Source organism: Prenolepis imparis, unplaced genomic scaffold, assembly GCF_030444845.1.
Source record: "Prenolepis imparis isolate NDT839.2.m4 unplaced genomic scaffold, iyPreImpa1.0 SCAF_8, whole genome shotgun sequence".
Lineage (NCBI taxonomy): Eukaryota > Metazoa > Arthropoda > Insecta > Hymenoptera > Formicidae > Prenolepis > Prenolepis imparis.
This window is the reverse complement of record NW_028141166.1, coordinates 5764841-5788751: the sequence shown is the minus strand read 5'-3', so window position 1 is coordinate 5788751 and position 23911 is coordinate 5764841. Positions and strand designations below refer to the sequence as shown.

Sequence of the window (23911 nt, the reverse complement as noted above, 5' to 3'; positions counted from 1 at the left end):
AACTTTTTCATTTGCTATACTTAAATTAAGGATGCGTCGCATAGGGTCAGCGGTAAAAAAGTATCGATTTCTAATATTTTAAGACGAGCCAAAAATTCATCGATTATACATTTTAATAGCACATTGATTACAGAATCTTTTGGTACCATGCAGACACCAGCGTACAAATTTTTTAATACGATAACCATAAAATATGGATGCGTCGCACAGGGTCCACGTCAAAAAAGTATTAATTTCTAATATTTTAAGACGAGCCAAAAATTTATCGATTATACATTTAAATAGCACATTGATTACAGAATTATTTGGTACCAACCAGACACCAGCGTACAAATTTTTTAATACGATAAACATTAAATAAGGATACGTCGCACAGGGTCAGCGGTAAAAAAGTATCGATTTCTAATATTTTAAGACGAGCCAAAAATTCATCGATTGTACATTTAAATAGTACATTGATTACAGAATCTTTTGGTACCAAGCAGACAACAGCGTACAAACTTTTTCATTTGCTATACATAAATTAAGGATGCGTCGCATAGGGTCAGCGGTAAAAAAGTATCGATTTCTAATATTTTAAGACGAGCCAAAAATTCATCGATTATACATTTTAATAGTACATTGATTACAGAATCTTTTGGTACCAAGCAGACAACAGCGTACAAACTTTTTCATTTGCTATACATAAATTAAGGATGCGTCGCATGGGGTCAGCGGTAAAAAAGTATCGATTTCTAATATTTTAAGACGAGCCAAAAATTCATCGATTGTACATTTTAATAGTACATTGATTACAGAATCTTTTGGTACCAAGCAGACAACAGCGTACAAACTTTTTAATTTGCTATACATAAATTGAGGATGCGTCACATAGAATCAGCGGCAAAAAAGTATCGATTTCCAATATTTTAAGACGAGCCAAAAATTCATCGATTATACATTTAAATAGTACATTGATTACAGAATCTTCTGGTACCAAGCAGACAACAGCGTACAAACTTTTTAATTTGCTATACATAAATTAAGGATGCGTCGCATAGATTCCGCGGCAAAAAAGTATCGATTTCTAATATTTTAAGACGAGCCAAAAATTCATCGATTGTACATTTAAAAAGTACATTGATTACAGAATCTTTTGGTACCAAGCAGACAACAGCGTACAAACTTTTTCATTTGCTATACATAAATTAAGGATGCGTCGCATAGGGTCAGCGGTAAAAAAGTATCGATTTCTAATATTTTAAGACGAGCCAAAAATTCATCGATTATACATTTTAATAGTACATTGATTACAGAATCTTTTGGTACCAAGCAGACAACAGCGTACAAACTTTTTCATTTGCTATACATAAATTGAGGATGCGTCGCATAGATTCAGCGGCAAAAAAGTATCGATTTCTAATATTTCAAGACGAGCCAAAAATTCATCGATTGTACATTTAAATAGTACATTGATTACAGAATCTTTTGGTACCAAGCAGACAACAGCGTACAAACTTTTTCATTTGCTATACTTAAATTAAGGATGCGTCGCATAGGGTCCGCGTAAAAAAGTATCGATTTCTAATATTTTAAGACGAGCCAAAAATTCATCGATTATACAATTTAATAGTACATTGATTACAGAATCTTTTGGTACCAACCAGACAACAGCGTACAATCTTTTTCATTTGCTATACATAAATTAAGGATGCGTCGCATAGGGTCAGCGGTAAAAAAGTATCGATTTCTAATATTTTAAGACGAGCCAAAAATTCATCGATTATACATTTTAATAGCACATTGATTACAGAATCTTTTGGTACCATGCAGACACCAGCGTACAAATTTTTTAATACGATAACCATAAAATATGGTTGCGTCGCACAGGGTCCGCGTCAAAAAAGTATCGATTTCCAATATTTTAAGACGAGCCAAAAATTCATCGATTATACATTTAAATAGTACATTGATTACAGAATCTTTTGGTACCAAGCAGACAACAGCTTACAATCTTTTTCATTTGCTATACATAAATTAAGGATGCGTCGCATAGGGTCAGCGGTAAAAAAGTATCGATTTCTAATATTTTAAGACGAGCCAAAAATTCATCGATTGTACATTTAAATAGTACATTGATTACAGAATCTTTTGGTACCAACCAGACAACAGCGTACAAATTTTTTAACTAGATATACATAAAATAAGGATGGGTCGACAGGGTCCGCGTCAAGAAAGTCTCGATTTCTAATATATTAAGACGAGCCAAAAATTCATCGATTATACATTTTAATAGCACATTGATTACAGAATCTTTTGGTACCATGCAGACACCAGCGTACAAATTTTTTAATACGATAAACATAAAATAAGGATGCACAGGGTCCGCGTCAAAAAAGTATCTATTTCTAATATTTTAAGACGAGCCAAAAATTCATCGATTGTACATTTAAATAGTATATTGATTACAGAATCTTTTGGTACCAAGCAGACAACAGCGTACAAACTTTTTCATTTGCTATACATAAATTAAGGATGCGTCGCATAGGGTCAGCGGTAAAAAAGTATCGATTTCCAATATTTTAAGACGAGCCAAAAATTCATCGATTATACATTTAAATAGTACATTGATTACAGAATCTTTTGGTACCAAGCAGACAACAGCGTACAATCTTTTTCATTTGCTATACATAAATTAAGGATGCGTCGCATAGGGTCAGCGGTAAAATAGTATCGATTGCTAATATTTTAAGACGAGCCAAAAATTCATCGATTGTACATTTAAATAGTACATTGATTACAGAATCTTTTGGTACCAACCAGACACCAGCGTACAAATTTTTTAATACGATAACCATAAAATATGGTTGCGTCGCACAGGGTCCGCGTCAAAAAAGTATCGATTTCCAATATTTTAAGACGAGCCAAAAATTCATCGATTATACATTTAAATAGTACATTGATTACAGAATCTTTTGGTACCAAGCAGACAACAGCGTACAATCTTTTTCATTTGCTATACATAAATTAAGGATGCGTCGCATAGGGTCAGCGGTAAAAAAGTATTGATTTCTAATATTTTAAGACGAGCCAAAAATTCATCGATTGTACATTTAAATAGTACATTGATTACAGAATCTTTTGGTACCAAGCAGACAACAGCGTACAAACTTTTTCATTTGCTATACATAAATTGAGTTTGCGTCGCATAGATTCAGCGGCAAAAAAGTATCGATTTCTAATATTTCAAGACGAGCCAAAAATTCATCGATTGTACATTTAAATAATACATTGATTACAGAATCTTTTGGTACCAAGCAGACAACAGCGTACAAACTTTTTCATTTGCTATACTTAAATTAAGGATGCGTCGCATAGGGTCAGCGGTAAAAAAGTATCGATTTCTAATATTTTAAGACGAGCCAAAAATTCATCGATTATACATTTTAATAGCACATTGATTACAGAATCTTTTGGTACCATGCAGACACCAGCGTACAAATTTTTTAATACGATAACCATAAAATATGGATGCGTCGCACAGGGTCCACGTCAAAAAAGTATCAATTTCTAATATTTTAAGACGAGCCAAAAATTTATCGATTATACATTTAAATAGCACATTGATTACAGAATTATTTGGTACCAACCAGACACCAGCGTACAAATTTTTTAATACGATAAACATTAAATAAGGATACGTCGCACAGGGTCAGCGGTAAAAAAGTATCGATTTCTAATATTTTAAGACGAGCCAAAAATTCATCGATTATACATTTAAATAGTACATTGATTACAGAATCTTTTGGTACCAACCAGACAACAGCGTACAAATTTTTTAACTAGATATACATAAAATAAGGATGCGTCGACAGGGTCCGCGTCAAGAAAGTCTCGATTTCTAATATATTAAGACGAGCCAAAAATTCATCGATTATACATTTTAATAGCACATTGATTACAGAATCTTTTGGTACCATGCAGACACCAGCGTACAAATTTTTTAATACGATAAACATAAAATAAGGATGCGTCGCATAGGGTCCGCGTCAAAAAAGTATCAATTTCTAATATTTTAAGACGAGCCAAAAATTCATCAATTGTACATTTAAATAGTACATTGATTACAGAATCTTTTGGTACCAAGCAGACAACAGCGTACAAACTTTTTCATTTGCTATACATAAATTAAGGATGCGTCGCATAGGGTCAGCGGTAAAAAAGTATCGATTTCCAATATTTTAAGACGAGCCAAAAATTCATCGATTATACATTTAAATAGTACATTGATTACAGAATCTTTTGGTACCAAGCAGACAACAGCGTACAATCTTTTTCATTTGCTATACATAAATTAAGGATGCGTCGCATAGGGTCAGCGGTAAAAAAGTATCGATTTCTAATATTTTAAGACGAGCCAAAAATTCATCGATTGTACATTTAAATAGTACATTGATTACAGAATCTTTTGGTACCAACCAGACAACAGCGTACAAATTTTTTAACTAGATATACATAAAATAAGGATGGGTCGACAGGGTCCGCGTCAAGAAAGTCTCGATTTCTAATATATTAAGACGAGCCAAAAATTCATCGATTATACATTTTAATAGCACATTGATTACAGAATCTTTTGGTACCATGCAGACACCAGCGTACAAATTTTTTAATACGATAACCATAAAATAAGGATGCGTCGCACAGGGTCCGCGTCAAAAAAGTATTAATTTCTAATATTTTAAGACGAGCCAAAAATTTATCGATTATACATTTAAATAGTACATTGATTACAGAATCTTTTGGTACCAACCAGACAACAGCGTACAAATTTTTTAATACGATAAACATTAAATAAGGATACGTCGCACAGGGTCAGCGGTAAAAAAGTATCGATTTCTAATATTTTAAGACGAGCCAAAAATTCATCGATTATACATTTTAATATTACATTGATTACAGAATCTTTTGGTACCAACCAGACAACAGCGTACAAATTTTTTAACTAGATATACATAAAATAAGGATGCGTCGACAGGGTCCGCGTCAAGAAAGTCTCGATTTCTAATATATTAAGACGAGCCAAAAATTCATCGATTATACATTTTAATAGCACATTGATTACAGAATCTTTTGGTACCATGCAGACACCAGCGTACAAATTTTTTAATACGATAAACATAAAATAAGGATGTGTCGCACAGGGTCCGCGTCAAAAAAATATCAATTTCTAATATTTTAAGACGAGCCAAAAATTCATCGATTGTACATTTAAATAGTACATTGATTACAGAATCTTTTGGTACCAAGCAGACAACAGCGTACAAACTTTTTCATTTGCTATACATAAATTAAGGATGCGTCGCATAGGGTCAGCGGTAAAAAAGTATCGATTTCCAATATTTTAAGACGAGCCAAAAATTCATCGATTATACATTTAAATAGTACATTGATTACAGAATCTTTTGGTACCAAGCAGACAACAGCGTACAATCTTTTTCATTTGCTATACATAAATTAAGGATGCGTCGCATAGGGTCAGCGGTAAAAAAGTATCGATTTCTAATGTTTTAAGACGAGCCAAAAATTCATCGATTGTACATTTAAATAGTACATTGATTACAGAATCTTTTTGTACCAACCAGACAACAGCGTACAAATTTTTTAACTAGATATACATAAAATAAGGATGTGTCGACAGGGTCCGCGTCAAGAAAGTCTCGATTTCTAATATATTAAGACGAGCCAAAAATTCATCGATTATACATTTTAATAGCACATTGATTACAGAATCTTTTGGTACCATGCAGACACCAGCGTACAAATTTTTTAATACGATAAACATAAAATAAGGATGCGTCGCACAGGGTCCGCGTCAAAAAAGTATCAATTTCTAATATTTTAAGACGAGCCAAAAATTCATCGATTGTACATTTAAATAGTACATTGATTACAGAATCTTTTGGTACCAAGCAGACAACAGCGTACAAACTTTTTCATTTGCTATACATAAATTGAGGATGCGTCGCATAGATTCAGCGGCAAAAAAGTATCGATTTCTAATATTTCAAGACGAGCCAAAAATTCATCGATTGTACATTTAAATAGTACATTGATTACAGAATCTTTTGGTACCAAGCAGACAACAGCGTACAAACTTTTTCATTTGCTATACTTAAATTAAGGATGCGTCGCATAGGGTCAGCGGTAAAAAAGTATCGATTTCTAATATTTTAAGACGAGCCAAAAATTCATCGATTATACATTTTAATAGCACATTGATTACAGAATCTTTTGGTACCATGCAGACACCAGCGTACAAATTTTTTAATACGATAACCATAAAATATGGATGCGTCGCACAGGGTCCACGTCAAAAAAGTATTAATTTCTAATATTTTAAGACGAGCCAAAAATTTATCGATTATACATTTAAATAGCACATTGATTACAGAATTATTTGGTACCAACCAGACACCAGCGTACAAATTTTTTAATACGATAAACATTAAATAAGGATACGTCGCACAGGGTCAGCGGTAAAAAAGTATCGATTTCTAATATTTTAAGACGAGCCAAAAATTCATCGATTATACATTTAAATAGTACATTGATTACAGAATCTTTTGGTACCAACCAGACAACAGCGTACAAATTTTTTAACTAGATATACATAAAATAAGGATGCGTCGACAGGGTCCGCGTCAAGAAAGTCTCGATTTCTAATATATTAAGACGAGCCAAAAATTCATCGATTATACATTTTAATAGCACATTGATTACAGAATCTTTTGGTACCATGCAGACACCAGCGTACAAATTTTTTAATACGATAAACATAAAATAAGGATGCGTCGCACAGGGTCCGCGTCAAAAAAGTATCAATTTCTAATATTTTAAGACGAGCCAAAAATTCATCGATTGTACATTTAAATAGTACATTGATTACAGAATCTTTTGGTACCAAGCAGACAACAGCGTACAAACTTTTTCATTTGCTATACATAAATTAAGGATGCGTCGCATAGGGTCAGCGGTAAAAAAGTATCGATTTCTAATATTTTAAGACGAGCCAAAAATTCATCGATTATACATTTTAATAGTACATTGATTACAGAATCTTTTGGTACCAAGCAGACAACAGCGTACAAACTTTTTCATTTGCTATACATAAATTAAGGATGCGTCGCATGGGGTCAGCGGTAAAAAAGTATCGATTTCTAATATTTTAAGACGAGCCAAAAATTCATCGATTGTACATTTTAATAGTACATTGATTACAGAATCTTTTGGTACCAAGCAGACAACAGCGTACAAACTTTTTAATTTGCTATACATAAATTGAGGATGCGTCACATAGAATCAGCGGCAAAAAAGTATCGATTTCCAATATTTTAAGACGAGCCAAAAATTCATCGATTATACATTTAAATAGTACATTGATTACAGAATCTTCTGGTACCAAGCAGACAACAGCGTACAAACTTTTTAATTTGCTATACATAAATTAAGGATGCGTCGCATAGATTCCGCGGCAAAAAAGTATCGATTTCTAATATTTTAAGACGAGCCAAAAATTCATCGATTGTACATTTAAATAGTACATTGATTACAGAATCTTTTGGTACCAAGCAGACAACAGCGTACAAACTTTTTCATTTGCTATACATAAATTAAGGATGCGTCGCATAGGGTCAGCGGTAAAAAAGTATCGATTTCTAATATTTTAAGACGAGCCAAAAATTCATCGATTATACATTTTAATAGTACATTGATTACAGAATCTTTTGGTACCAAGCAGACAACAGCGTACAAACTTTTTCATTTGCTATACATAAATTGAGGATGCGTCGCATAGATTCAGCGGCAAAAAAGTATCGATTTCTAATATTTCAAGACGAGCCAAAAATTCATCGATTGTACATTTAAATAGTACATTGATTACAGAATCTTTTGGTACCAAGCAGACAACAGCGTACAAACTTTTTCATTTGCTATACTTAAATTAAGGATGCGTCGCATAGGGTCCGCGTAAAAAAGTATCGATTTCTAATATTTTAAGACGAGCCAAAAATTCATCGATTATACAATTTAATAGTACATTGATTACAGAATCTTTTGGTACCAACCAGACAACAGCGTACAATCTTTTTCATTTGCTATACATAAATTAAGGATGCGTCGCATAGGGTCAGCGGTAAAAAAGTATCGATTTCTAATATTTTAAGACGAGCCAAAAATTCATCGATTATACATTTTAATAGCACATTGATTACAGAATCTTTTGGTACCATGCAGACACCAGCGTACAAATTTTTTAATACGATAACCATAAAATATGGTTGCGTGTCACAGGGTCCGCGTCAAAAAAGTATCGATTTCCAATATTTTAAGACGAGCCAAAAATTCATCGATTGTACATTTAAATAGTATATTGATTACAGAATCTTTTGGTACCAAGCAGACAACAGCGTACAAACTTTTTCATTTGCTATACATAAATTAAGGATGCGTCGCATAGGGTCAGCGGTAAAAAAGTATCGATTTCCAATATTTTAAGACGAGCCAAAAATTCATCGATTATACATTTAAATAGTACATTGATTACAGAATCTTTTGGTACCAAGCAGACAACAGCGTACAATCTTTTTCATTTGCTATACATAAATTAAGGATGCGTCGCATAGGGTCAGCGGTAAAAAAGTATCGATTTCTAATATTTTAAGACGAGCCAAAAATTCATCGATTGTACATTTAAATAGTACATTGATTACAGAATCTTTTGGTACCAACCAGACACCAGCGTACAAATTTTTTAATACGATAACCATAAAATATGGTTGCGTCGCACAGGGTCCGCGTCAAAAAAGTATCGATTTCCAATATTTTAAGACGAGCCAAAAATTCATCGATTGTACATTTAAATAGTACATTGATTACAGAATCTTTTGGTACCAAGCAGACAACAGCGTACAAACTTTTTCATTTGCTATACTTAAATTAAGGATGCGTCGCATAGGGTCAGCGGTAAAAAAGTATCGATTTCTAATATTTTAAGACGAGCCAAAAATTCATCGATTATACATTTTAATAGCACATTGATTACAGAATCTTTTGGTACCATGCAGACACCAGCGTACAAATTTTTTAATACGATAACCATAAAATATGGATGCGTCGCACAGGGTCCACGTCAAAAAAGTATTAATTTCTAATATTTTAAGACGAGCCAAAAATTTATCGATTATACATTTAAATAGCACATTGATTACAGAATTATTTGGTACCAACCAGACACCAGCGTACAAATTTTTTAATACGATAAACATTAAATAAGGATACGTCGCACAGGGTCAGCGGTAAAAAAGTATCGATTTCTAATATTTTAAGACGAGCCAAAAATTCATCGATTATACATTTAAATAGTACATTGATTACAGAATCTTTTGGTACCAACCAGACAACAGCGTACAAATTTTTTAACTAGATATACATAAAATAAGGATGCGTCGACAGGGTCCGCGTCAAGAAAGTCTCGATTTCTAATATATTAAGACGAGCCAAAAATTCATCGATTATACATTTTAATAGCACATTGATTACAGAATCTTTTGGTACCATGCAGACACCAGCGTACAAATTTTTTAATACGATAAACATAAAATAAGGATGCGTCGCATAGGGTCCGCGTCAAAAAAGTATCAATTTCTAATATTTTAAGACGAGCCAAAAATTCATCGATTGTACATTTAAATAGTACATTGATTACAGAATCTTTTGGTACCAAGCAGACAACAGCGTACAAACTTTTTCATTTGCTATACATAAATTAAGGATGCGTCGCATAGGGTCAGCGGTAAAAAAGTATCGATTTCCAATATTTTAAGACGAGCCAAAAATTCATCGATTATACATTTAAATAGTACATTGATTACAGAATCTTTTGGTACCAAGCAGACAACAGCGTACAATCTTTTTCATTTGCTATACATAAATTAATGATGCGTCGCATAGGGTCAGCGGTAAAAAAGTATCGATTTCTAATATTTTAAGACGAGCCAAAAATTCATCGATTGTACATTTAAATAGTACATTGATTACAGAATCTTTTGGTACCAACCAGACAACAGCGTACAAATTTTTTAACTAGATATACATAAAATAAGGATGTGTCGACAGGGTCCGCGTCAAGAAAGTCTCGATTTCTAATATATTAAGACGAGCCAAAAATTCATCGATTATACATTTTAATAGCACATTGATTACAGAATCTTTTGGTACCAAGCAGACAACAGCGTACAAACTTTTTCATTTGCTATACATAAATTGAGGATGCGTCGCATAGATTCAGCGGCAAAAAAGTATCGATTTCTAATATTTCAAGACGAGCCAAAAATTCATCGATTGTACATTTAAATAGTACATTGTTTACAGAATCTTTTGGTACCAAGCAGACAACAGCGTACAAACTTTTTCATTTGCTATACTTAAATTAAGGATGCGTCGCATAGGGTCAGCGGTAAAAAAGTATCGATTTCTAATATTTTAAGACGAGCCAAAAATTCATCGATTATACATTTTAATAGCACATTGATTACAGAATCTTTTGGTACCATGCAGACACCAGCGTACAAATTTTTTAATACGATAACCATAAAATATGGATGCGTCGCACAGGGTCCGCGTCAAAAAAGTATTAATTTCTAATATTTTAAGACGAGCCAAAAATTTATCGATTATACATTTAAATAGCACATTGATTACAGAATTATTTGGTACCAACCAGACACCAGCGTACAAATTTTTTAATACGATAAACATTAAATAAGGATACGTCGCACAGGGTCAGCGGTAAAAAAGTATCGATTTCTAATATTTTAAGACGAGCCAAAAATTCATCGATTATACATTTTAATAGTACATTGATTACAGAATCTTTTGGTACCAAACAGACACCAGCGTACAAATTTTTTAACTTGATATACATAAAATAATGTTGCGTCGCATAGGGTCAGCGGCATAAATGTATGAATTTCTAATATATTAAGACGAGCCAAAATTTCGATTATACATTTTAATAGTACATTGATTACAGAATCATTTGGTACCAAACAGACACCAGCGTACAATTGTTTTAACTTGATATACATGGAATAAGATTGCGTCGCATAGGGTCAACTGTAAAAAAGTATCGATTTCTAATATTTTAAGGCGAGCCAAAAATTCATCGTATATATATTTCAATAGTGTATTGTTTGCAGATTATCTAAGTACCATAAGCATACCAGCGTACTATCTTTTTGGTCCAATATACGTTATATTAATCTGTTCCGTATGGGATTTGCGGCTTAAAAATTTTAATTTTCGATATGTCAAAACGTGCAAAAAATTAATCTTATATACATTTTAACAGTACATTGTCTGCACATTATCACGAGTTATGCGTGACTGCATGCATATATCGCGGTAATATATGTCGAAGCTCATTTCTACTGCGCATTCGGAATTCGAATTATATCAAGATAATCGAAAAGTTTCGGACGATATATATTTGTGACTCTAATTAAGAAAATAATTTTTGTTTTAATAATTATATCTACGAAACCTTAATTGTAAATTTGTATTCATGTCTCACTTCTATTCTTAACTTAATGAATATACTACTTCTTAATTAAATAAATATATTAGAAAATATTAATATAGTAAGGTAATTAAATTTTAAAATAGTAATATGTTATAAAAATTAAAATAGCAATATATTGTAAATAATATGTTGTAATATCTTATCCTCGATTAATATTTTTGTTACAGAAATCAGCTGATTAAAACGTTAATTTGCTAATTAATTTTTAATATAAGAATATATTATAACATTTAAAATAATATGTTTTAAATAATGTAATATATAATTCCTTAAACTCGATTAATATTTATAACAGCTATCAGCTGATATCTGTCAAAAAATATTAATCGAGTTTAAGGAATTATATATTATTTTAATTTTTATAACATATTTTTATTTCAAAATTTAATTGGCAATGTAATGCTTTAATCATCTGATTTCTGTAAAAAAATATTAATGAAGTTTAAACAAACTTTATATAAATACATCATACTTTTTTTAATAAAATCGAGAAATGGCATAACGCGCGCTTGTGTTATTCTAGTCTTTTTCTAAAAAAGACATATTAAGTCGATTCTCGCAAGTATTGTTGCCTCGTTTCCGCAAAAATATTAATCAAAATTTAAAGTATTATAACATATTATTTAAAACATGTCATTATTTTATTTAATTTTATTTTGGACTAACTGTCAAACTGCTAACTGCTAACCCTCACGATGACAGCCTCTTCATGCTACAAATATAACACATAAGGCGAATGTCAAAAATAATAATCAAGTTTAAAGTATTATAACATATTATTTAAAACATATTATTATTTTATTTTATTTTATTTTGGACTAACTGTCAAACTGCTAACTGCTAACCCTCGTGATGACAGCCTTTCGATGCTACGAATATAACACAACGCGTATCGACAGAGAGCCAATCAGCATCGCGGAAAAGCGACAACAATGTCAATAACATGCCTTTTTTAGAAAGGGGATGATCGATAATAAAATTATAGCGAAGACAAAAAACTTTGTATTAATTAATATTCCAACAAATAATATATGATAGTATATAATATAAAATATAATAATATATTTTTTATGTACAAAAAAATATATGTGTGTGTATTAATTTCTTATATTTGTTTCCTAATAATTCTCTATATTATAGTTTCTACATATATATAACACTATCTATTATACTTACATATGTGTTTTTAATAGTTTTTTGTCCTGCAAACAATATGCTAAAATAAAATATTATATATGTATATTATTATATAAAATAATATTACATTATTTATAAAATATTAAAAACATTTATACACACACACACACACACACATTATTATACGTCATAAAATGTATAAGCATAATTATTATTATACATAATAATGCATATTGATACGAAATCATAAATTCTTTTACGGATTCAAAAATTTTGTTTTGTTTGTATATTCTATAAAAGTAATAATTTTATTTTAAGCTAAATTTGATTCTGATTGTTGATGACACTTTAAACCCTGCATTTTCACAGTTTAACAATGACACGTTTAACATTGAATCTATATCGTCTATATTGTCTAATTAATTATCAATATTATGATGATAATTCGATAGATATTTGCAAAAGTTACGACTTTTTTGTTAAATCGATTCCATAAATGTATTTTTTATGTTACTTCGATTCTTACACGATTAAATGAAATGTATTTCGAGATTTAGCTTCGCGATATATGTAGTTACACATTATATATAATTGTAAAAATTAATAACTCATTTTATCATGGGAAATAGTTTTCTGATATCGATCACGATTGCGTGTAGAGAAGAATCCTTTTACCTTTTAATTTTGTTAATTTAGATTTATGTCACTTCGAATCTTACTTAATAAAATGAATATATTATGAATATATATTGCAATGATAGATCTCGAAACACTTTTATTCGTTTTTATTCGTAATATATTCATTTAATTAAATAAGAATCGAAGTGACAATCCAAATTAACAATTAAGATTTTATAACGATCTTTAAGAACAATAATTATATATTTCTTTAATCTTAATTAGAGTCACAAATATATTTCGTCCGATGTTCTTTGATGATCTAAATATAATTCGGATTGAGAATGCGCAGTAAAAATGCGTTTCGAGATCTATCATCGCGATATATATAATTATACACATTAATTGTAGAAATTATAATAACTTATTAATTATTTTATCATATATATGAAATAAATTTTCTGATTTATGATTATGCATTGTAAAATCCTTCTCTACATGCAATTGAGATTGATATTAGAAAACTATTTCCTTTAATAGAATTATTAATGAGTTATTAACTTTTAATTTTTAACTTTTTTTTATTTTGCGATTATGAATTTGTATATAACATTGAAGGCAAAATTAAATCGTAATTATTTTTCTACGAATTTACAGAGGCAGACAAAAGTATTCGAATGGCCATATGTTCATAGTTGAAAAAGACACAAATTACACAATGTAATAAGTATTTGTATAAAATTATGTGTACGTTGTATATAAGTTATGTATCTGAATAAAATAATATGTAAGTTTAAGACTAAATTCAAATATAAACACGTCTAAATTACAATTTTTTTATTAGAGTAAGAGATATTATAGATCACAATAAAATATTCAAACTGAGATTACAAATTATAATTATATATTTATTTAATATGTATGAAAAAAATATTCGAGCAAACGGTTAATGAATACACAAATGAAGATACAATGAACAGTAAATTTATCAATTACATCTAAATCTTACTGTCATTTGTGGAACGACGATCAAGATTGTGGAATTGTCAAAGTCCTAAGTATAATAGCAACGCTATCACATACAATTAATATAGAAGATATCTGTAAAATCTAGACAGAAATGGAAACAGCGAAATTATTTTCAAGGAGACGGATTATGAATCAAGTTATCCATCATATAAAGAGGAGATGGACAGCAGGCAAAGGCATCAGTCGAAGAAAAGATATCCAGTCATGTTGGTGACAATTCTACCATTTTTTATAGGTACGTTTTTAAAATTTATTTTAACAGTAAATCACTAATATTTGTGCTTTGTCCAATAAAGACAAAATATTTTGCTTATTTATATTTATATGTCAATAACTTCGTTTTATTAATTAATCTGTATTTTTTAAACCTTGAGGATTCATGTGATATAAAGAGAAAAACAATTTTATTATTATAAATATATATATATATATACATATATATCTAAAAATATATTTTTAAACATTTGGAATTAGAGAGACTATCTCGTCCTAATTATTATACAAAATATTAATTCTTTCTCTTTTTTATTCTTGCAGTATTTAATATTATTAAATCTATAAGCATAATAATTTGCACCTGCAGTAATTGCAATCATTTATATTAACCGTGATCTTATTATACTTCCGCTAATTATTTTTTATCATCCCATAGCCGCAAATGTCACCATCGACGATCAACAGTCCAAATGGGCTATGTATGGCCCAGAATGCACCTATGACGTCCTCGTAAACACATCCCTAGCCAACATCGTCCACGAGAACGATAATTTCTGCTCCATGATGGCCACCGAGCTTAAGTGCCGACCCAAGGGACACGATACTCTTAGCTGTCGCTTCCAGAATTCTCGAATCAAACGTCCCGATCCGAAGGACAGTAGATGCTCAAACGCGAAGGACTTTGTGCCCACAAGACACAAATTCGTGGGCGAGGAACCTTTCGAAATCAGATTTAATTCGAGGGGTGTCGAGAACCTGGTGGTCCATAGATCGATTCCCAGATGGAGACTCGACATGATCAAGATCATCGTAAGTCAGCTGAACATCGGGTTTGAAGTGCCGGAACGTGATAACTTGTTCACTATAATGGAAAATTCGACGATGGGTCACTGCAAAGTCGACATTCTAATTAGCCGACATTTCGGTTCCGAGGAGGACGATGATTCTGCCGAGATGAGCGAAAATTTCGAGATTGAATATCTCACAGGTCTAGTAGATGAAAGTCTTTATGTGAAAAAAGTACGACATTCAAAGACATGTCCGCGAAGAATAATATATTTTTTCGGAGATCATGAAGATTACAGTCGTGGTAATAGAGAACTTTACATGGACATGGTACGATGATTGATAGTAATTTATAGAATATATCAAATTAAAATTATGTTAAATATAAAGCGAACGATATAAGATATAACTGTCATATATTAATCTTTTTTGACATTTATTTATTGCAAATCTTTCAAAATTGCTCTTTAATGTTCTAAAATCATTTACTTTAAAAAATCTGATATTTCTTCGGAAATTTAATATCACACAAATTCAATTATTTATTTAAAAAAAAAAAATTTAACAAATAATGTCTTGCTGCCTCTATATAGATATATGTTTAATCTCTCTGTTCTCTTTGTTTCAGACTAGTTCCACGAGTTTCATTACGATCTCAAAGGACACTTTTGAATCTTATACAGTATCGGAGGGTATAATGAAGACGGCGAATAAATCGCGAATTATGATACCTCGTCAGAATATAAGTGTAAAATTGAAGCAAATAGATTTTGCCCAATTTTTAATGCCAGAGATACAAGATCCAGCCTCAACAAGTCTATTTGCCTTTTCAAATCTTGAAGTCATTCCGGAAGACAAATGAAAAATTTGTCATATTGAAAAAAATCGAAGAAATCATATATGTATATTAAGACATATAAAAATGAATGGCCGAAATAAAATACTAATCAGTTATTAATAAACAACATATTGTAATAATAACGTTCCGTTTTTTTTTTTTTTTTTTTTTTATTGGACGATGTATTAAATATTTGTAAGTGTAAATAAAATTATAATATCGCAAATGCATTTATAGCTTACAGATTATTAAATATGATATATAATAAAAGTATGAAGCAAGAATGATATAGTGACACTAGAATTGGCATAATTCTTTGAATACCTTCGCTTCTTGCTAAGCAATTCTCGCCTTATTGTCAACGATTGTGTCCGCTATGAGAAGAACTAATTTAATTTCATTTAAGACCCGCATGTAACGAGACTCCTGCAGCGCTTAACAAATCTCCAAGAAGTGTGCGTTATAAATAGACATATGCAAAACGAAAATAAACTTTCCGCTAGTCACAAATACATCTATTGGTGCGCGCTAAAAAATGATACAATTATTCTATCTTTCCTCTAAAACAAAAGAGAACGGAAGAACTTTGAAAAAATAATTTGTGTAATAAATTAAATTTCCGAAGAAACTTCAGGTTTTTAAAAATAAATAATTTTAAGAGTAATTTTGAAAGATTTGCAATAAAATAAATGTTGAAAAAAAGATTAATAAATTAGACACAATTACACCCTATAATTTTCTGTCATAAAATAATTTAGTTACTTAATAATTTGAATGTAATATATATGTATTTTGCTATTGTGATTAATTATAATAATATTAGTTTGATTAAAAAATATTGAAAAGCTCTCTTTATATCGTTTATATTCGTAATTTATTCTTGCATCTACGCACCTATGTATATATATGTGCCAGATGCAGTACGATATGCGTCATTCTATAGGGTTTGTTACGGATGCGAGCGCTTGAACATTATGCTGTTAAATTATGAGCACGTTCTGATATAAAGGAGGCTTGTGCGAGTGTAAGAAGACTAGTGTCAGCGTTCGTGTAGCCGGTTACGTTGTTACGAGATGAACGTCGTTCTAATCCCGTTTTTCCTAGGTAAGTCACTAATAAGTTAAAACAAGGTTGAATTTATATGCTCTTCCATTTATTTATGTAGCCTCATGTTGCATTTACCTATTTCGAACACGAAAGCATGTTTAAATAAATAATTGCATAAAAGCATGTTTAAATAAATAAATATAATATATATAAATACACGTCGTATATTGATTCTATATATTACTAATATTTTAGAAAAGTTTGTGACTGATATAAACTTAAATAAAATAAAAAAAGAAATTAACAGATCCAAATAGCCTATCAACTGTTTATCTGTTATTTTTTTTTCGCAAACTCTTCCTCAGTGCCTTCTTCTTCAGTCTGCGAAAGAGAAAATAATAAATTTTCAAAATAAAAAAATAGTCATCAAGTATTTGATCAAAACAATTGTGTCTAAATCCAGTTAAAAGAAAAGCGAAAATTGTTAATATATAATATTAATTACATGCAGCAGCTTCCTGGAAAAGCGCGTTCTATGCGGACAAAATTAATAAATTGCAATTAAAAATCCCAAACAGAAGAAAGAAATGTTTTTGTTAATACATAAAAGTTATATATATACTGATAAATATAAATATGCACATTTTATTTTTAATTTACGAATTTATCACATAAAATTGTGCATTACTGTAAAGTTCCACTGATCTCTTTGTAAAACATATTCTTCTAACTCAGGAATGAATTTTCAAGCACATTAAAAGATATATTACTGCGTTTGCACTATTCACATTTTTTCGCAAAATCTCCTAATAACTTTAATGTGTATTTTCGAAGATATCTAAAGGTGCACATTATTGCTTGTGTAAAGTGCATTACTTACTTCTTCGTGAAGTATATTTTCCGAATAATTCAGACGAACTTTTGAGAGTATGAAAAGACGCGTATTACTGCACGTCAACTGCATTATCTGTAATTAATAGAATATATAAAAATTAATTATATCTAAATATAAATATCTTAATAAAATTTCAAAGTTTGAAAATTATATATAATAATAATCTTAATAAAATTGTATATAATAAAAAAAACTCAATAAATTTCCAAAGAAATGAAAATTAATTTTATATCTAAATATTATATATCTAAATAAATTTCCAAAGTTTTCATATAAATATTAAAATACATTTTTAAAATATTTATCTTTATTTTATATAATTGATATTGTGCTATATAAATTGTTTTACTTTCTATTCTTTTTTTTACATAAATAATACTTTGTAGAAAAATTTTACATAATACTTCAAACAGAGATATACTTGTTTGAAAAATGAATACTTACGCATAAAATAAATATTTAAATAACTCTCATCATAAGGATCTTCTGGATCTCCTAAAGATCATTTTTGAATATGAACATTATGGGTTCCAATAATTCTGAACAACTCAAGTTGAAACAAGCTCAAAGATGCTATTAAGCATTCATCGCCCACCTGTCGCATAAGTTTCGGTACAGTTTTATATATAAATTTGTATATAAGGGAGGAAAAAATATATATAACTCTTTTTATAAGAAAAGTGAAAAGAAAGATACCTGTATTCTTCTCTGTTTGTTGTTTTGGCTTTTTAACAATAAATGTTTTCTCCTACATACATTTAAATCCACATGACAGAAATATATCTTTATTTGAGAGATCCAAAAGCAACTCATCCTCCAATTTGTTAATTTGATTTGCACAATTTGTATGGAAACAGATTTTTGTAAAAGCCAGAAAAATGTCTGCGTGACATCTGCACTGCCATAATTCATATGTACATGTGTATCCTTAGGAGAAATTGCATCTTCCATATATGATATCTTCTGCGTTTCAACACCTATCATAAATCCAAACATGCAATCAAACAGTGCATCTACATGATCTTATCAATAATATAAATGTAATAGAAATTATATTTTAATTTTCAAATTATTTGTTTAAATATAACAGTTGATTAACAGAATTGTAAAGTACTTGTGATATACCTGCAGCAGAGACTCTTCCATTGCTTGCATCAATTCCTTCGTTTATAAAAAAACAATGTTGATAACAAAATCCTGTGTCCCCATGTCACACTTGTTTATATTTATTAATATTACGGCTAATAGCAGAAAACAGTCTTTGTACTTTATTATACTTTGCAAATATCTCCTTGCCACTGCACGTAATGAAGATACATAGAGCCAGAATGAATAACAATGTTTATGCTTGGATTTGCTGAAAAAAAACAAAACATTTATTATGAATATTTAAAAATAAACAAATATAAAGCAATATATGAAATATATCGAAAAATTTACAAATATTTATCTCCCTGTAAGTATATATAATTTTTAATAAAGAGACATAATTACTTTTGCATCCTGATAAATCGCCATTTTCTCGCAATATAATATTATAATAATAATTGAAATCACTTTGAGTATTTTATTTTTCTTCTTTTATTATCAATTTTCTTTTGAAATGCAGTATTTTCTTTCTTTTTCTTTTTTTCTTCTTATTTCGGCATTTTATTACAATTTTCGCGTAAAAGCTGTCATCGATATTTCACATCATGACTAAATATTTTAATAATTGTTAATAACAACGTTCATAGTGATACATATTGTATTTTTTATTATTATGAATTTTTTATTTACGAGTATCATCAATTTGTAAAAATTATTTAGCATTATTTAATAAATTTAATTTAATTTAAAACAGGTTATGTATCCCATATGTGCCACGTGTCTCTTAAGACGTTCGAAAAATCGACCGAGTTAATAGGGGAACATATTTTGCAAAGAGGTAGTGCAGCAATATGTCTTTTAATATTTCCGAAAAATCGTCTGAGTTAATAGGAATACATGTTATGCAAAGAGGTTGTTCGAAGTAATGTCGGTAATGAAGGTTGGTAAATTATCGACGTTATTATCGACGTTATTATCGACGTTATTATCGACGTTATTATCGATAAATTAGCAACTTTTATTACCGACGTTACTTCGATCTACCTCTTTGCATAACATGTATTCCTATTAACTCAGACGATTTTTCGGACCTGAAAAGACACATATTGCTACACTATACCTCTTCGCAAAATATGTTCCCCTATTAACTCAGATGATTTTTCGAGCGCAATAAGACATATATTATTGCTCGTTAAATCTCTTCGCAAAATATAATCTATTAATTTAGATGAATTATCGAAGATATTAAAAGACTCGTATTATTGCACGTTAATTGCATTAATAATTATCTGTAAATTAATAACAAAAATATATGAAAACTGATTTTTCTCGCAGATTCTGCCACTGAATAAGCGCAAGAAAGAGTCCTGATGTCTTTTAATATATTTTAAATAATATGTTATAATACTTTAAACTTGATTAATATTTTTGAAAGTTATCAGCTGATTTCTATCAAAAAATATTAATCGAGAATAAGATATTATAACATATTATTTACAACATATTACTATTTAAATTTTTTATCATATTATTTAAAAATTTAATTAATAAATTAACGCTTTAATCAGCTGATTTCTATGAAAAACTATTAATCGAGTTTAAACAAATTTTATATTATTTTTAAAAAAATATTTTTTTTAACATAAAACCGAAGAATGGCGCGCGCTTGTGTTGTTCTAGTATATAATATTTTAAGAATATATAATATTCTATATTTCCAATGGAAATGACTTATAAAAATTATTTAAGTTTATCATATTCAAATATCTTGAATGACTGAAAATTAAAAGAAAGAATATGCAAAAGATTGTATATTTTTTAACAAATATCTTTGGTGATTATTTAAATTATGAGGTCGGCCCTAATGTAATTAATTACCTATCTTTTTTATAAGAATGTGAATAAATAACAAAAAATATTCTAATATATAATATTTTACATCTTAATTTATTCTTGCTCGATCAGCGGCCAACTTGGTCGTAAACGACATGTCGAAATGGACATTCGGGCCGAAATATTCGTACGACCTAAATATGACCTACATGATAAAAACGGATCCTCATGAGCCGGTGGAAACCATGATTCTGATTTCCAAACTGGAGTGTCGTCCCAAAACGGCGGAGAATCTCTTCTGTCATTTGCAAAACTCGACGATCGTAAATTTCGGGAGAAATCGCAACACGACCCGAGAAGTGGAGACGGAACAGATGTTCGAAATCAAGTTTGGCGAACGCGGTGTCAAAGGTTTGACAATCGAGCCGCCGTCTCACATGGAAGTGGTGAATATTCTTAGGAAAATCGCCAATCAATTTAGCATAGGTGTCGATTGGCGCAAGATCGATCGAAATAGGCAACTCATGGGCAGGGAGAATTCGTCGATGGGAAATTGCGCGACCGTATATAAGATCAGACGTGGAGAACTCAAGACGAATACGATCGAGGATGATGAGCAGATTGATGACTTCCGATTTGTTGCGTCGATGGAAGCCGACGATGATGCAAAATCTATATTGAACGTTTCGATCGAGAAATCTAGAAGGGGTTGCATCAATCCACCGCGATACGTCGATTTCTCATCAGGAATTTTAAAAATGGTACGTATGGAATTTATTTTATATATTCTTATAGAAAAAAAATTTTACTCAAATATATATTATTGATTTGCAAAACTTGAAAAATATAATCAATTATGAAATTATCTTGAATACTCTGTACTTATTATTATAATAATTTTTGCAGGGAAGATTTTACACTAAAATACAGATCAACAATAAATTCGAAGTCTCTACTGAATTTGATGGGAAAATACAACCTCCGATTGACTCCATGAATAAGATGCTTTCATTCAAGGAAATTATGCAGCTCAATTTGAAAAGTATTGATCCCGCGGAAGGCGAAATTCCATCCATTTCCTGTGGCGAATCGATTGATCTAAATACTGGTACCGATATACCAAGCAATTTCATAAATTAAAAAGCAATAAATATGTGCATTTTATGTGTTATTCATAGACAAACTGTAAAATTTGCGTCAGTTTTTTTTAAATCACGTTAAAAACTATAAATTATAAACTATAAGTAAGATTATAAATGAAGCTTAATAAATAGCATTTCATAAAATGTCTAATTTTCATTTCTTACTTTTAGGGTTACTGTCATTTTTAAAGTTAATCATCAATTAAAGGTAAACCATCAATTAACCATCATTTAAATTTAAAAGTTAAATTGGCGGTCCAAAATCTCATAATCAACTTTGAGGGTTTTTTTTACGATTAACACTCAAACTTGAGTGTATTTTTCTGTAAGAGCTGCTTTGCTATTAATTAATAATTGATAATTAATTAATAATAAAGCAATGAGATATTGTATATAATAAATTTCTTTTATTTAAATTACATACACGTTAAATTATAACTACACGATGGACTCATGTCACGTACAAATACACACACATAATATGGATGCGCGTGTATGTGTGTGTTTTATTGGCGCGTATGTGTATATATGAAATGCATGCACACAGTGATCATTGTAAATTTAGATTCTTATTCAATGATTGCATTACTTAGCTCTAATTAGTCAAATTGCCAATAACTCTCGAGAATTTTCGAATCGCGCGATTTAATATAACATATAATTATAATATATAAATGCAAATACTTCAAGTTTGCGTAATTTTTCAGCTTCTATTCTTTTCTCTCAAGCAATTTTTTTTCGCTTACGCATTACATGAACACGTTGCAGTTACGTGTTCGTTCACATCTATTGCTTACTCTTGAAATAATAATGCAATGATGCGTCTTAAGACAACAAATTTAATACAATAAAAATATCTATACAAATCTCGATAATATGCATTGCACTTAAATTCATTCAGTGTAAATAATTTCTTTTATCGTCTAATGTCTAATATAATGAATTAACATCCGATTATAATAATCTATCATAATTCAAGTTAATTATACAAAGTATGTTAAATTTTTTATAAGTTTCTTTTAAGCTTTTTCCTTTCTTCCTTCTCTCCTTCCAATTTTACTAAAAATGTTAATTATATGAAATTTTCTCTCTCTCCTTTTAAAATTGTCTCAAAAGAGTTTTAATCATTGATTTATTTTGCGAATGAATTCTTGTTTCGCACAAAAGAAGCTTTAATATTTTTAAAAACGATTAATTCTATAATCTACACGCACGAAATGTTAGATAAACTTGCAAAATTGAAAAAGAGAAAGGAAAAAAGAATAATCAGCATTTTACTTTTTTTAATTGCAAAGAGCAACCGCAAATATTGTTTTAATACTCGCTATTAGTTGCATAAGTATGTTTCGATTTGAATTGATTATAAATATCATGTAAATATCGAATCACACCTCAGTAATAATAATGGCACGATTATGATTTTTGCGTCAACATGATTACATTATTATTATTCATTATCTGGCTATTTGTAACGCAAATAATCTGGCATCGATTGACATTATGTTAAATAATTTTAATTCGTGTTCAATATATGAATGTCATATAGAAACTGTTAGTGCGCTAGAGTGAAGGCAGATTAACAATGAAGTATCAAAAGTCACTTAATTCCTAGTTCAGAAACGGATTTTGTTTAGAGCCAGATAAAATGTAAAAATCCATCG

General features: G+C 30.0%; 2 protein-coding genes and 1 long non-coding RNA gene across 3 annotated transcripts; 2 read left to right on the top strand and 1 right to left on the bottom strand.

Moving 5' to 3' along the window:
- The first annotated feature begins 14318 nt into the window (after nucleotides 1–14318).
- Nucleotides 14319–16420, top strand: LOC145939472 (vitellogenin). Its single transcript, XM_083043802.1, has 3 exons — nucleotides 14319–14639; nucleotides 15057–15736; nucleotides 16035–16420. Exons 1-3 carry the CDS (start codon nucleotides 14564–14566, stop codon nucleotides 16266–16268), a joined length of 990 nt encoding a protein of 329 aa, XP_082899928.1. The 5' UTR covers nucleotides 14319–14563; the 3' UTR covers nucleotides 16269–16420.
- Nucleotides 16421–17205: 785 nt separating this feature from the next.
- Nucleotides 17206–22386, top strand: LOC145939347 (uncharacterized). Its single transcript, XM_083043598.1, has 3 exons — nucleotides 17206–17348; nucleotides 21241–21869; nucleotides 22015–22386. The coding sequence occupies exons 1-3, from the start codon at nucleotides 17318–17320 to the stop codon at nucleotides 22246–22248; spliced, it is 894 nt and encodes a 297-aa protein (XP_082899724.1). The 5' UTR covers nucleotides 17206–17317; the 3' UTR covers nucleotides 22249–22386.
- LOC145939348 (uncharacterized) lies at nucleotides 18553–20839 on the bottom strand. The gene is made up of 4 exons (XR_014425810.1): nucleotides 19681–20839; nucleotides 19312–19543; nucleotides 18883–19163; nucleotides 18553–18781 (listed from the first exon to the last, which is right to left on the bottom strand). It is a non-coding gene; the product is annotated as an uncharacterized LOC145939348 (long non-coding RNA).
- Nucleotides 22387–23911: the final 1525 nt, after the last annotated feature.

Excerpts from the sequence above, each read along its gene's own strand:
- LOC145939472 (XM_083043802.1), top strand. The coding sequence starts at position 14,564 with ATGGACAGCAGGCAAAGGCATCAGTCGAAGAAAAGATATCCAGTCATG. Across the intron at positions 14,640-15,056 it reads AATTCTACCATTTTTTATAG|CCGCAAATGTCACCATCGAC; the intron begins GTACGTTTTTAA and ends ATCATCCCATAG. Across the intron at positions 15,737-16,034 it reads GAGAACTTTACATGGACATG|ACTAGTTCCACGAGTTTCAT; the intron begins GTACGATGATTG and ends TCTTTGTTTCAG.
- LOC145939347 (XM_083043598.1), top strand. The coding sequence starts at position 17,318 with ATGAACGTCGTTCTAATCCCGTTTTTCCTAG. Across the intron at positions 17,349-21,240 it reads TCTAATCCCGTTTTTCCTAG|CGGCCAACTTGGTCGTAAAC; the intron begins GTAAGTCACTAA and ends TTGCTCGATCAG. Across the intron at positions 21,870-22,014 it reads CATCAGGAATTTTAAAAATG|GGAAGATTTTACACTAAAAT; the intron begins GTACGTATGGAA and ends TAATTTTTGCAG.